This window comes from Octopus sinensis, linkage group LG25 (assembly GCF_006345805.1).
Source record: "Octopus sinensis linkage group LG25, ASM634580v1, whole genome shotgun sequence".
Classification (NCBI taxonomy): Eukaryota; Metazoa; Mollusca; class Cephalopoda; order Octopoda; family Octopodidae; genus Octopus; species Octopus sinensis.
This window is the reverse complement of record NC_043021.1, coordinates 1,322,681-1,338,649: the sequence shown is the minus strand read 5'-3', so window position 1 is coordinate 1,338,649 and position 15,969 is coordinate 1,322,681. Positions and strand designations below refer to the sequence as shown.

General features: G+C 36.5%; 1 protein-coding gene across 1 annotated transcript; it reads left to right on the top strand.

Moving 5' to 3' along the window:
- Nucleotides 1-1,116: 1,116 nt before the first annotated feature.
- On the top strand, nt 1,117-6,801 carry LOC115224478. Its single transcript, XM_029795386.2, has 3 exons — nt 1,117-1,374; nt 1,434-2,452; nt 6,195-6,801. Exons 2-3 carry the CDS (start codon nt 1,518-1,520, stop codon nt 6,661-6,663), a joined length of 1,404 nt encoding a protein of 467 aa, XP_029651246.1. The 5' UTR covers nt 1,117-1,374; nt 1,434-1,517; the 3' UTR covers nt 6,664-6,801.
- The last annotated feature ends 9,168 nt before the right edge of the window (nt 6,802-15,969 follow it).

Below are 15,969 nucleotides of genomic sequence, written 5' to 3'. Positions count from 1 at the left end.
CGATACTATCAGAAAAAGTTACCTCACTAGTGGAACAGCGACATCATATCTCTATGTGAATACTAGATGAGAGACAGCTGTGACATGATATATAGTAGTCAGAAATTCCAGTGAGGTTATAAAAGTTCAATAAAATTTGTAGAACAGTATTAGAAATTAATGGCCCAAATTTCATTGAATCTTTTAATATTTTATTGAAATTCATAGCGAAAACAAGGCTCCAACTCCCATGCATTTTGCAAGAGTTTCTTCAGCTCAGTAGCCGTCAGCCAGTTGCTATTAACTCCTAGCAGTCGCCAATTTACAGGCTCCATCAGCTGATCCACTCTTGACACTTGAAATTTATTAAGCAATACAGATCTGAGTTACACAGTTAACAGAAATATTTAACTTCCCTGTGTCCCGAGTACTCTTCTCTTTCCTTTGTACAATTGTGTGCGTCTCTCTCTCTCTCTCTCTCTCTCTCTCTCTCTCTCTCTCTATCTATCTATCTATCTATCTATCTATCTGTGTTTCTCCCCACTCTCCTTCTCTGTTTCACTCTTTCTTTTTCACGTGTGTGTATGTGTGTTTCAGAGAGAGAGAGAGAGAGAGAGAGAGAGAGAGAGAGAGAGAGAGAGAGAGAGAATTTATTAGGAATTTAAACACTCCGTTAACTGAAGGAGTTAATATCGCTTTATAACGCTCTCCAATCAGGGTAATGGCAATTTCTAAAACCATGCACCAAGTGTCAGATTTATTGAGGACGAATACTCGACTACTACGCCTGCTCCATTAAATATCTGTTACTTATTTGCGGAATCCCTCATTGAATATATGGCAAAGTCGAGCTCAATATGATTTGAAAACAGAGCATAGGACTCACGGAACATTTGACTTATAGATAAATGATTTCTCTTTCATTTGGCACAAGGTCATCATTTGTAGAAAGTAGTAAGAAAAAGTTACTATATTAGTATGATTTTGTCTTTCCGGTAGACAACAAAACAAGGAGAATTGCAGTATGTATTAATTAGTCAATCTTCTGTGATAATATATATGTAACGAAATCCTTTTCTGTTGCAGATAGAGAACAAAGAGTATAAAGCTGAAGGAGAGAAGTGGCCGAAAGACAGCAGAGTGGGTTATACTAAGGAATTGCGGAGGCAAAGTATGGGTAAAAGGTCACATTAGAATAGACGATAGTAAGGTGTAGATGACAGTGGTGGTTCTTGGGGTAGAGGTTTTGATAGTAGGGTGGGTAACAAAGGATTACAGTAGGGTGAGTGACCGTAGAAGCTGTGACAGTTGGGTGGGTGCCAATAGAGGTTGGGTCAGTAGAGATTTTAATTGCAGGGAGAAAATAAAAATGGGTACATTTAATAGAGTGTAGTTTACTACTACTACTACTACTACTACTACTACTACTACTACTACTATACTACTACTACTACTACTACTACTACTACTACCGATTGTACAATTTACTATACTAGTACCAGTAGCAGAACACTCACACGCACCAAGGTTCAATCAAAATGAATCGACGTTTAGATAAAGGAGAACAACAGATGATTCACTACCAACAGGCACTTGGTAGTGCCTTTCGTGAAACCAGCTCACAACTGAATAAATACAAAAAGACACTATTTTGGCAGAGCAGAAAATACTATCGCCTGAAGACAGAAGGAGAAGAGTTGGACCTAATTTTGTCTATTTGTCGATCATATAAAATACCACCACTAGAACAAGCTATGATAAACGCTTTGCAACAACTAGAAAACAGTTACATGGATGGAGTCAACGGACAAATGACACCAGAACAAAGAGCCACACTCGACAAATGCCTGAAAATTTCAAAGACAAAACTTCATGAAGACGAACGTGATGCGGAATTGTCTGAAGAAATAATATCAGTAGTAAAGAGATATATTCACTTAATGGAAAACCGGCTTCAGGTGAAGACTGTTGAATTTGGAAAACAATACACAGAACTGTCAAAACTACGAGCGGAATTGTCTTCTCTGCAGTGTAGACTGACTACCTTCGAAGCGATGTGTTCCCGCCTTGACGCTTTACACAATGATGCTAGTTTCAGAATGCAAAAGCTGGTGAGGGTCTCTTCAAATGCACATCGTAAAAAAGAAGAAGCTAATACAAAAATTGTCAGCCTCAACGAACGAATTGAACACAATGAAAACCTTTATAGATTTGAAATGAACGAAATTGATAGGAATGCTTTCAACGCGATGAATTTTGAAGAATTCATTTCGGTGTTGGTGCAGGAGCGAGAAGTGTATTCACTAGATATTTATTTGAAGAAAAATGAGAAAGAATTGGCCACACGGCGTCGACAGCTAAATGAATACATGAAAGCATTTTCTAAGATCAAAGAAGTTAGCGGCTATCTTGACATAAAATCAACAATAAGTCGCTTTCAAAACAAGAGGAGTGACAACTTTTCACTTTTTAGGTAAGTATTATTTAATTTCCTGTCTAATTACGTTTGTACAACTAGCAAAGTCTTCTGAGTTTGCGTAGTTTTACTTTATCATACAAACTTACCTTTGGCGTGTTAATGAGACATTTCCATTGGAGTATTCTCCAGTCTGTCAATGCATCAGCAAACCCACCTGTCTTCCTACTTACCCATTTATCTATCACTCTACGTATATGTCTGTCTACTTATTTTCACACACACACACACACACACACACACACACACACACACATGCATAAAATATTTATAGCATGTTTAAATCTCTTCCTCCAAGACCATTGTGAAAGCAATAACATCATCACAGCAGAACAAGCATCTGGGAAGAAGGGAGTCTGAGGATGTGTCGAGCAACTGCTAATACACAAAACTGTAATGTCAGAGGTGCGGGAGCATAGGAGGAATCCTATTCCAATGTGGCTGGAATACAAGAAAGCCTTTGACTCTTTCCCCGACTCATGGATGCTAGAAGCGTTTTGACTCGCTGTGAACATAATCATATCTGACCTTACTTCATCACAGGCTACCATCTTGAAGTTAAATACAAGGAGTGATTGTATTATCACTGACTGAGTACAGTATCGTAGAGGTATACTCCAAGGAGAATATATTTTTCGGTGATATTGTTTATACTTTCTGTAAACCTCTTGTCATTCATATTAAGGAAGCCTGAAGAGTATCTCACTGATTCACAAGGAAACAGAAGTACCAAAATTATATATTGTTTCTTTGTGGATGACTTGAATCTATATGCAATGAATATACATGAGATGGAAAAGAGCCTTGACCTAGTTACAACATTCTCAAAGGACACAGAATTGGAGTTTGGCCAAGATAAATGTTGCTAAAGGTTTGTGAAAGAGGGAAACAGTAAACCACATTAACAACATCTCCATCAGTGACTTAACTGTTTCCTCTGTATCTGACGAGGAATATTACAGGTAACTTGGGGTGGATTAAAACATATCTTACGATGGCACCTGTAATAAGGTACATGTCACTAAAGAATATTCCAGCCGAATAAAGAAAATGTAGACCTCGGAACTGTGCAAATTGCACTTCATATTCCTGGCTCCGATGAAGCTATAAGGCGTTATTCAGGCACTTAACTACGAGTCCACTGCCACCTATAGCAGAAACTACAACTGTAACTATATAGCAGAAATCTCTCGTGGAAGCGTCATCCAATCAAAGTACAAATAAATGGGAAATTACCACCTGTATCATCTCTTGTGAAAGGTAGAAGAGTCCAGTTTGCTGGACATTGTTCTAGAGCTGAAAACGAGGTAATTTCTACTCTTCTCCTCTGGAAGCCATCTGCTCGCGATACCAGAGGGTGCACACTCTCCTACCCTGATGTAATCTCCAGGGATACAGGCATCCCGCAACAGGACCTCCGTAATGCTATGATGGACTGTGAAGTCTGGCGTAACATAGTGAATTCCATTGTCTCGACCACGCTCGAACAATGATGATAGCAGAAACCGCTGTAATCTAATGACGTTCATAAAAAAATTCTTTATTCCTTTCTCATCTCATCTACTTACACGCACACACACATCACTGTATCGCCCAGACTATCGGATTATACACCGCTGGTTACGATGCGCTTCTCATATTGTAGGTTTCGAATGATGCCAACTCACTGGGTAGTAGGTCAGGTCAATGTTACCCCTGAGCAAATGCCAGTCCGTGCTATTTACAGCTGTGAGACCTGGGGCAACGTGAAATGAAATGTTTTGCTCAGTAACACAACGCATCACAGGTCTGGGGAGTGTAACCACGATCTTGCGAGCAACTTCCCCACAAATAGACAACGCACTTTCATACACAGCAAACACACATGCGTGCGCGCTATAATAAGTCCTGGGCATCACTACTCGGGGAACAGAAGTCATTCGGGATAAAAATTTCAGCGTTTGATTGTCAAGTGGTAAAAACAATGAATGCAATAAATTGATATTTGATTTGACCGGAAACCAAACAAAATGTGTTCTGCTTTAAATTACACACACACACACACCACACACACACACATATATATATATATATATATATACACACGCATACACACACACACACATATACACACACGCATACACATATACACACGCACGCACACACACCACACACACACACACACACACACATATATATATATACACACGCATACACACACACATATACACACACGCATACACATATACACACGCACACACACACACACACATGCACGCAAACATATATTAATGCTTGTTTTTATGTGAAGGTATTTAACATTAAACTAAATGATTACTCAATATTGTTTAAAAGAGTTTGTACATAGCAATTTTTACATAAAAAAGATTGGCAGTGACTTCATCGTCATCAGACAAAATTTGGTTGCAATAACCTGTAGGATAATATTCACATCTAGATAGTGTAACGCAGTGAATACCAATAAAAGGGATAAGAAAATATTCTACAGATTTGTATAAGACAGACGATAGAGTGTTCCTTACCTTGTTTTAAATAATTGTGGCGGAAGTCCACTTTAGGCCGAGTACAAAAAAACATCCCAGATATTCGTTTCGAATTTTGGCAGAAGGCCAATAATTTCGTGATGGGTATAAGTCAATTCCAACGGCCCCAGAGCTCAACTGGTACTTATTTCATCGACCCCAAAAGGATGAAAGGCAAAGTCAACCCTGTTGGTGTTCGAATATAAAGTCGCAAGAAATGCTGCTAAGCATTTTTTTCCGATAAGGTGACGATTCTACCATCTCGCTGCCTTAAATCACATCCTAGATATTGGCAGTATCTCTTAGCACTAGTTTTCTTGTCCCTGGTGATTTCTAAGATAGGTGATTAGTTTAGACTGCAACTTGCAGCTCGTACGGTATGCTGGACGGTTCATACGGTATGCTGGAGAGTTTGGTAAATTTGGGAGATATGATTTGTTTAGATCACCTAATTTAGATAAACAGGAAGCACTATTATCCCTAGAGAGGACTTCACGGTCATTGAGGTGTTGCAGAATTTTTCTTTAATCATAGTTTTGATAAAAAGCGACCAATATCACAAACTGTCTAGCTGCAGGTTTGAAAACACATACTTGCGGCTGGTCAAGCCTGTACGTTTTACTACTGTCCATTGTGTGTTTTCCAAGGAGTTCCTCTCGTGAAATAGAAAATAGTGAGTAAAGCATTCACTTTTCGGATAAATAGCTTTCCTCCCGATGGCCTAGCATCTAGTTGAAGACAACTAGAAGTAGGCTCATCCTCAGATTTTACATCTGAGTATTCTTCTAGACAGATAAAGAAAAACAAGAACTAGAGGTCCATCACTTCAAGCTGATCTTGGGGTTCCCTTGTTGTTAGTTAGGCATTGACCTAACATTGCTTCTCAGCCGTGCTTTTGGTAAGTATTTTTCGTTTCCTACTGGACAAGTCAAGTCTGGTGGAGGAGTTAGTTTGGTAACCGACGATCTAACTTCGCAACACGTCGTTACCAGTAGTATTCTTGAGTGAGTGTGTGTGTGTGTGTGTGTGTGTGTGTGTGTGTGTGTGTGTGTGTGTGTGTGTGTGTGTGTGTGTGTGTGTGTGTGTGTGTGTGTGTGTGTGTGTGTGTGTGTGTGTGTGTGTGTGTGTGTGTGTGTGTGTGTGTGTGTGTGTGTGTGTGTGCGCGCGCGCGCGTGCGTGTGCGTGTGTGTTTATAATCTTCTGTCCATTTCTTTCAGGTTTCTGGTGGAAATTCACTCCGAAATTGGAAACCTCAATGCAGAAATGAACATTTTGCTTCCCATCATTGCTAAAAAACAACAGACATACCTGCATGACCATGCAGTGTTGCGTAGGACTCTGCATAATATTCAGAATTTGGACCAGGATGAGGTTGAAGCAGCCGACAGTGAGGCGGATGAAATAGAGCAGTCAAAGGAAGCTTTAATAGAATTTAAACTTGAACTGATAGAGTTAATGGAAGTCATAGGCAGCGATGTAAGCACCTTGAAAAATATCGATGATATTGTGTCCAACACGAAATTGATCAAGCAGTCTATAATAGATATCCATGAGAAAGTGAATCAATTGGTGCAACTAAAGATGTACTATGATCGACATAAACTGTCACAGAACGTGTATGATCCGAACGCATATCGAAAGCATCACACCCTGGTTTCAACTCCTACATTAACGTTCCTGGAGTGATGAAGAGAAACAATATGGAGAGCAGCTGCAAGTTTAAGAAAAGGGGGAGGAAAAAATTATACATTGAGATATGTATTATATTGACAAACATGTGCAGAGCCTATATGTGTCTATGTATATGAGTACATATGTGTGTGTGTGTATTTATGTATTCACACGTATTATGCACACACACACACACATATGCACACACACATACATACATACATACACACAGGTGTTCTATTATTTTTAGATTTCTTTAATAAAAGGACAATTTGAATTCAGTGGTGTTTGGAATTTGGTGTCATTCGTGAGAAGAACTGGATTCTGTCGTTTGGTTCGGTGATATTCTCCGAATATCATTAAAAATATTACATTTCTTCATTTGATAGCACAGCTTACCAATCACACTTTCCCTTCTACTATTGTTTTGTCTTTATTTGAAGTTAGGCAACGGCAACAACTAAGTAAAATTTGTTTGTCAGAAAGTGTTAAAAGTATTGACAAAGTTATCATATTGTTCAATATATATATATATATATATATTCAGAATGAGATTTAAAAAAACCATGGCTGTGAAGATTTAGAACATTTATAAATGTTCTAAATCTTCACAGCCTTGTTTGTTTGTTTTTTTATCACATTCTGAAAAAAAATTTTTTTATGTATACACATGCTAATATATGCCGTACGTTGGACTCCTTATTCACAGAATACGTTGGACTCCTTAATCACAGGACCTGGAGCTTAACTATGGTCTATGCATAGCATTTACTCAGCATTACCTGACACCTTTGGGTCTTATTGACACAATTACCTCTTATAACCTCTCTCTCTCTTCTCTCTCTCTCTCTCTCTCTCTCTCTATATATATATATATAATATATATATATATATATATATAAATATATATGTGTGTGTGTGTGGTGTGTGTGTGTGTGTGTATCAAATGAAATAAAATGAAAAACAGGACACAAAGGATGTCGCGGTACACATGTTTCGAGCTTTATAAAACAACCTATTCTTACATCAATGCATAATCGACATAACAGATAGTTTAAAAGCGGCTGAAGAGGGCTTTTAAACTATCTGTTATGTCGATTATGCATTGATGTAAGAATAGGTTGTTTTATAAAGCTCGAAACATGTGTACCGCGACATCCTTTGTGTCTTGTTTTTCATTTTATTTCACTTGATACATATATCCTCTCACCTCTGCTACTAACTGGCATATACACGTGCTTACATTTATCAAGTATTCACCCTGAATTTATCTCTATATATAAAACTAAAATGCGTTTTTACCGCTTGGATCGCTTTCAATGCCACTACATCCCGTCTGATTCGCTCCAAAATTTACAGGGACATGTAGAATGAGGTGACGATGCCTGTGGGCTACCTTAGAAATCCCTGTCTTGAAAGGTGTGGTGGCTAGGGGCCATCTTATTCACTCACGCTATTTCCTCCTTTCCCTCTCTTACTCCCCTTTATTTATAACTTTCCGAAGTCCACTCCCGTTATTTAATGTATTCCCCTCAACTCCCTTTCACTTTCCCTTTATAAGTTCGTCAGACGGCTTTCTTTGATGTATCTGTCTGCATTCATAGGGAGAATTATCATCGCTACCAACAACACACAATCATGAGAACAAAGATTATGAATCAGATATTCATTGCGTTCATTTATATATGTGTGTGTGTGTGTGTGTGTGTGTGTTCGATATATAAATATGTATATATAATGTATATATACAAAGTGTATATATCTGTATTTATGTATATTAAACTTTTTAATACTTTTTGATAGTTATATATATTTTTAAACAAATTATAAATATAATTTAATAATTTTTATTTTAAATTTAAATAATTTAAATTCTTCTATTTTATATATTATATTTTTATTTTTATGCTTTTTTTTGCCTATTAGTGGTTTTATCTCTAATTTAATTTATACATATATATATATAATTTGTATATATAATGCGTGCACACACACACACACACACACACAAACACACATATATATATATATCTATATATATATAATGTGTGCATTATGTGGTCGGTCGGTTCAGCTGAAAATATGCACACCTATGAACCCTTTCATTACTATATTTCTGACCAAAATACACCCCTTATGTTCTTCAATTAATTTCTAACGTAATCATAAAGTTAGTCTGGTTTCATTAAACAACTATAACTTTTTTTTTATCAATATATTAATGTGACTTTTGGATGATAATTGAAGGAAATGTTCTCAACCAATTCTATACAATAATTTTTGTCACAAAGTGACTCTAATTGCAGGTAGATACAGGTAAATTCAACAAAATATAAAATAATTTTGTTCAAACATCGCTATAGAAAATGGGTTAGCTAATATTCAATTGGGTATACAACAAAATTTTACGATAGAATTTGTTATTCTGGGTAACTTTCTGATACCCATAATAATATTTATGGCAAAATAGTCTTAATTTCATTTAAGATTGTGGGAAACCACTAACTATCCTTTCTTTCGCTTTGTTTACATTTAGCGTAACGGTTCGTTTCCGCCGTAATGATTTCAAATAGTCTCATTCGAAAAAGTAAAAAGAAATAGTCTAAGGCTTTACTCATCTGGGAAAGTCGGTGGCTTGGTCCAGTTTCTTCAGAAAAATCACCGAAAGAAACAGTTTTTAAATTTTCACTCCATTCAGGTGCCAATTCATTTTCTTTATCGCTGTCGGAGCTCTCGGATTCACGGTTTTCACTTTCGGAAAATAAAACATCAGATTCATTGTCAAATACCACGTGCTTTTTTTTTTTCAGTCATAGAGTTAGATTTATCAAAGTCTTCAGTAGAAAATCCTTCGAATTCTGACTCGCTGCTTGATATGATGAAATTCGTATCCATTTTTTGTCAGAATTACAAAGTTTGAAAACACAATAGGAACAAATTTTGGAAAAAAATCTCCCAAAATTCACGGAATTAAAATTACACTTCGATCGTTGTACAAAACTGTAGATGAACTGTTTACGAAGTATAATCACGTGTTTTCACGAATGTAATAAAGAGATTTGCTCTGATATTCTCATTTAAATATGAATAGGTAAATACGGGCGGGTTTGGACGGTTTGGTCACATTAACCAAAATTTTTTTCGGGCGGCTTTGGGCGGTTTGGTAACGAAAGGGTTAAAAGTGCTGGCAAGTTTGCATGACAACTATTTTTTTCCTCAAATGAAAGGCGTGACCTCTAGGACAAAATTCCTCATCTTATAAAATGTGGCCCCAGTAGACCCGAATGAAATCGGGTTATATTAACCAAAAGGTGAAAAGAGGTATAAATGGGGCTGGAAGGGGATTAAAATTTAAAGGAGCGAGTGTTTAGGAATTCTCTGTTACATCAAGCTAAAAAATTTGCGCGAGCCTTTTAATCTTCAATGTGTTGCCGTCCATGATGAAGAGGTTTTGAATGCTTGCCATGGTGAGTCTACTGTCGTGAGAAAGAATCACTTCAATGGCGTCTGCCACTGATATCGAAAAATGAACAGTAAGCATAATTAAATCTCAGAATGTGATTGAAACAGTAGGGATGGCCTCCCTTTGCAAATACTCTAAGGACACAGGTATTGTGTCTAAAGCCAGCTAGAGACGAAGATCTCTTGGGGCTATAAAGCTACAGTAACACCCCCTCCCCAATGTGGTTAGCCATGATAAGATGGCTTCTATACTTTACATTATCGAGCGATTACTGTTTCAATCTCAATCTGAGATTTAATTATGCTTACTGTTCGTTTTTCGACATCAGTGGCAGACGCCATTAGAAAAACTTATATCTATTTGCAAAGGAGCCTTCTCTTTCATCGCTACCTGGTGGTTACCGCCCGTTGACGAAGGACAACAATCCCGAAACTAGTTCGAGCGTATCACTCAGGCTTGCGAGGAAGGGATGGCCTCCCTTTGCAAATACTCCAAGGACACAGATATTGTGTCTAAAGCCAGCTAGAGACGAAGATCTCTTGGGGCTATAAAGCTACAGTAACACCCCCTCCCCAATGTGGTTAGCCATGATAAGATGGCTTCTATACGTTACATCAAAATCTTTTGTTGTTTATAAATGGGAGAGAGATAGATAAAGATAGAGAGTAAGAGGAAGCGAGGGAGAGACCGAGAGAAGAGAAAAGTAAGAGAGTGGGAAAGTGAGAGAGAAACAAAGAGGGAGAATCATCATCATCATCATCGTTTAACGTCCGTTTTCCGTGCTAGCACGGGGTGGACAGTTTGACCGGGGTCTGGGAAGACAGGAGGCTGCACCAGGCTCCAGTCTGATCTGGCAGTGTTTCTACAGGTGGATGATCTTCCTAACGCCAACCACTCTGTAAATTTAGTGGGTGCTTTTTTTCGTGTCGCCGGCACAGGTGCCAGGGGGGCTCGCAGCGGCAACGATCGGTTAGTGCTTTTTACGTGCCACTGGCACAGAAGCCAGTCAAGGCGGCGCTGCAATCGGCCACGTTCGGATGGTGCTTTTTACGTGCTGAAAGGAAGCAACAGAAGTAACAACCAACCACACTTACCCGCGCGTAGAGCGGGTCACTTCAGCTAGTATATATATATATATATATATATATATTATATATATATATATATATATATATATATATATATATATATATTATAATATATATATATATATATATATATATATATATAATATATATATTACATATATATTATATATATATATATATATATATATATATATTATATATATAATATATATATATACATTATAATTTTATATTATATACATATAATATACATATTATATATACATATATATATAATACATATATATATATATTATATATATACATATATATATACATATATATATATATACATATATATATATATATATAATATATATATATATATAATATATTATCTATATATATATGTAGGTCCCGGGTTGATCTTAACCACAGTAAGTAAGGTACTCAATACATAGCAGAGTAAAAATATTTATTATATATATAGGAGTTTCTACAGGACTAGTACTGTTTCTTCAGAGAAATATCAGGAAGATTTCTGAGATTTTCTATGAATAAACAGTACTAGTCTGTATAGAAGATTCTATCCATTCTATAAATAAATAATATATATATATATATATATATATATAATATATATATGTATATTGTATATATATATATATATATAAAATAGTAAAGAGTGAAAAAACGACAGAAGGCTTAAATGTTAAAAAATATATATATTTGCGTCAATATGTCTGAAGAATATTAGAAAATTTTTTAAACAAATTTTTTTTCCTTTATAATGACATAATTTTTAAAGAAAGACCGGTTTCGCATTTAGCTTTTCAAATTCTTGTGACGTTATGTTTATGTTAATAGAGTTATCCTTGTGTTTAAGCTCCGGAGAGTTCTAAATAGGGAAGGTAGTGGGTGATTTCTTCCGGTGTAAGGGAGATATCGCTTAAAAATTTTTTTTCCTTTCCCTTAATGTGAATTTCTCTGTATCAGTATGTTCGGATGGTTGAGTCTGGGCTTGTACTTTTCAATGAAGAATGTTTCCTTGTTAGTCTAATTTGTGTTGATGATCCGAAAGCACATTGGTAAAATGGAAGATTAAAAATTGTAGTAGTAGTTGCTTTGCGCATTTCTCAATGTGCTCACTAAAAGGTATCATTCTATATTCTGGGAATGCAATCTGTTGTCGATGCAGTGTGCATCTACGTCTGAGTGGTAGTCCCGTGGAACCCACGTAGTCTTGGTGGCAGCCCGAGCATTTTATGACATAAATTATGTTTTCAGAGGCACAAGTAAAGTTAGATTTGATCTTGAATTTCTGTCCCTCTTTAAAGAGGAATTCTGATCCTTCTAGTAGGTTAGGACATGTTGCACAGTCCTGAAACATACCGAGGGACAACCCCTCGAAAATACATTAGATCACTGGAAGGATACCTGTGAAAAAGAAGAGAGAAATTCTCTCCTACGCTGGGAGAAAAACATGGACTTCTTCCAAAAATATAGTGAAACCTTCAAAAATGAATTGGGTACAAATAATCCCTTCCTTAAGAAAATTACAATAAATAAAAAAGAAAAACCAAACAACCCACGAACAACCCCCAACTATCCTCCATACACTAAAAACAGAAATCACCCACAACCAACCTTTGCAAACCACGCAAGACCTAACAGGGTACTAGCTGACAGAGGACGCGTCTATGAAATAAATTACACCAAAAACAGAACACACCAACAACATCCTAATACCAGACCCAACCACCATACTGCACAAAACGACACTAGAATAAGAAATACACCACACGCAAATCGCTACTACCCCATGAACCAAAATTACTGGTCCCCAATAAACACAAGACAAACGCAAAAAAACACTATGTCAAGCAACATCCCACATACAAGCAGTTCGAAACAAAAATATTTCCCATACAGAAATTTTACACACACCACAAACAATAACAACCATAGATTCCCCCACATACACAACGATCGGGGGCAACAATACCACCACTCCCCCGACCAAATACCACACAACCTCACAGACAACTCATACAAACAAAATTACACCCAACATTTTTTAGCCAGGGACCAGGGACACCAGGACACAGGCTGGAACCTAGTAATAGGAAAAACCGAAGATAATCAATCTTTCAACCAAACCTCTTTCTAACATAAAAATTGACATCCTCTCAAAAGGGCTCAAGTTTACACCAACTCCACGCAGAGCAAACCTAATGAAATCAGGATAATATAACAGAATTTTGCAGAAAATTAAGACTAGCAGAAGCATCAACCAGTTTCAACTGAAGATGAATCACTAGTCAAGAACAAAAGTGAACACATCCCACACAGAGGAAGAAATAAAGATCTTGACGAATTCTGTAACCACATTGAGAACTTCCCCTACCATACTATACATAAACAGAAAGCTAACTCAAATTTTACACTACACAAGGAAAGAACTGATAGAACTTCAAAATGATGAGGATATAACCATTAAGGAAGCAGACAAGGGAAATGCAGTTATAATAATGGATACATCATACTACAGAAATCTTGTAATTTCCTTGCTTGATGACGACCTACATTATGAAAAAATTACCAACTACACCCCACAAAAATAATGAAAACTCTATCTTCACTAATTAAAACCCATGAAAAGGAACTAACAACCAAAGAGATTGACTTCCTAACAAACTTTAAATGCAAACCTAGCCTTTTCTATGGTCTGCCAAAAATTCATAAAAGTCAAATTATAAATGAAACCATTAAAAAATCAGCAAAGACATACATACACACACCTAACCCGGGGGACCTAAAACTACGACCCATTGTAGCTGGGCCAACCTGTGAAACACACAGACTAAGTCTACTTATGGACATCCTCCTGAAATCCTTCCTTAAACATATCGATAGCCATATCAGAGATGACTTAGATATGTTAAACCACCTTCCAAAAAAAGCCAAGGAAGAAACAATCCCGGTTTCATTTGATGTAGTCAACTTGTATACCAGTATACCTCATAATTATGGACTGGAGGCAATACAGTTCTGGTTAGACCAATTTCCGGAAGAAATACCAAAAAGGATCAGTAAAGAATTCATTACTAAATCAATTGAATTCATCCTACACAATAACCACTTCATGTTTGACAATACATTTTACCGTAAAAAATCCGGAATTGCTATGGGTACAAGGGCAGCACCAGTCATTGCGAACTTAACAATGGGATACATGGAAATAATCATTTACCAGGAATCTTTATCAATCTTTGGAAATCCCCTCTCTCAATACATAAAAGAGAACTGGAAACGATTCTTAGACGATTGTTTTATTCTCTGGAATGAAAACACAGATAAACTCCTAAAATTTAAAAACCTATTGAACAGCATAAACCCAAATATACAGTTCACAATGGAATACAACCAAAAGGAGCTCCCGTTCTTGGATATACTAATTAAAAAAATTAATTAACCTTAAAATAGAAACAGACATTTTCTACAAAGCCACAGACGCCAAACATACCTTCTCTTTTAATTCATGCCACCCAAGACACACTAAAACAACATCCCCTTCAACCTTGCAAGAAGGATATGCACATAGTGTCAGAACAAAATACCAGGAACTTTAGACTGCAAGAACTCAAAAACACCCTAATTGACAGACATTACCCAGCTCAACTCATAGAGGATGGGATCAGACGTGCAACAGAAATCAACATAGAAACTTTAGAAAAAGTTCAACACGACAACACACCTTCCCCGAAAATACTACTACATATCTACATACAACCCCAGAAACAAAGAAGCCTTCACCATCATCACCCAGAATTTACCAATACTTCATAAAAACCCCAAATAAAGGAAATTCTAAACTACACCAAATCATTAAAAGCTACAAACGCCTAAATCACTTAAAAAGATTCTCACAAAGGCAAAATTGTCTTTGAAATTACGGATGCAAAAGTAAAAAAATGTGGTAGATCGAACTGTGCAACATGTCCTAACCTACTAGAAGGATCAGAATTCCTCTTTAAAGAGGGGCAGAAATTCAAGATCAAATCTAACTTTACTTGTGCCTCTGAAAACATAATTTATGTCATAAAATGCTCGGGCTGCCACCAAGACTACGTGGGTTCCACGGGACTATCACTCAGACGTAGATGCACACTGCATCGACAACAGATTGCATTCCCAGAATATAGAATGATACCTTTTAGTGAGCACATTGAAAAATGTGCAAAGCAACTACTACCACAATTTTTAATCTTTCCATTTTACCAATGTGCTTTCGGATCATCAACACAAATTAGACTAAACTAAACAAGGAAAATTCTTCATTGAAAAGTACAAGCCCAGACTCAACCATCCGAACATACTGATACAGAGAAATTCACATTAAGGGAAAGGAAAAAAATTTTTTAAGCGATTATCTCCCTTACACACCGAAGAAATCACCCACTACCTTCCCTTATTTAGAACTCTCCGGAGCTTAAACACAAGGATAACTCTATTAATATAACACAATAACGTCACAAGAAATTTGAAAAGCTAAATGCGAAACCGGTCTTTCTTTAAAAATTAGGTCATTATAAAGGAAAAAAATTTGTTTAAAATTTTCTAATATTCTTCAGACATATTGACGCAAATATATATATTTTTTAACATTTAAGCCTTCTGTCGTTTTTTCACTCTTCATTATTTTTTATATTTCACCCACGTCTTTCACAAACCACTTTCTTATCTATAGATACATATATATATATATACATATATATATATATATATATA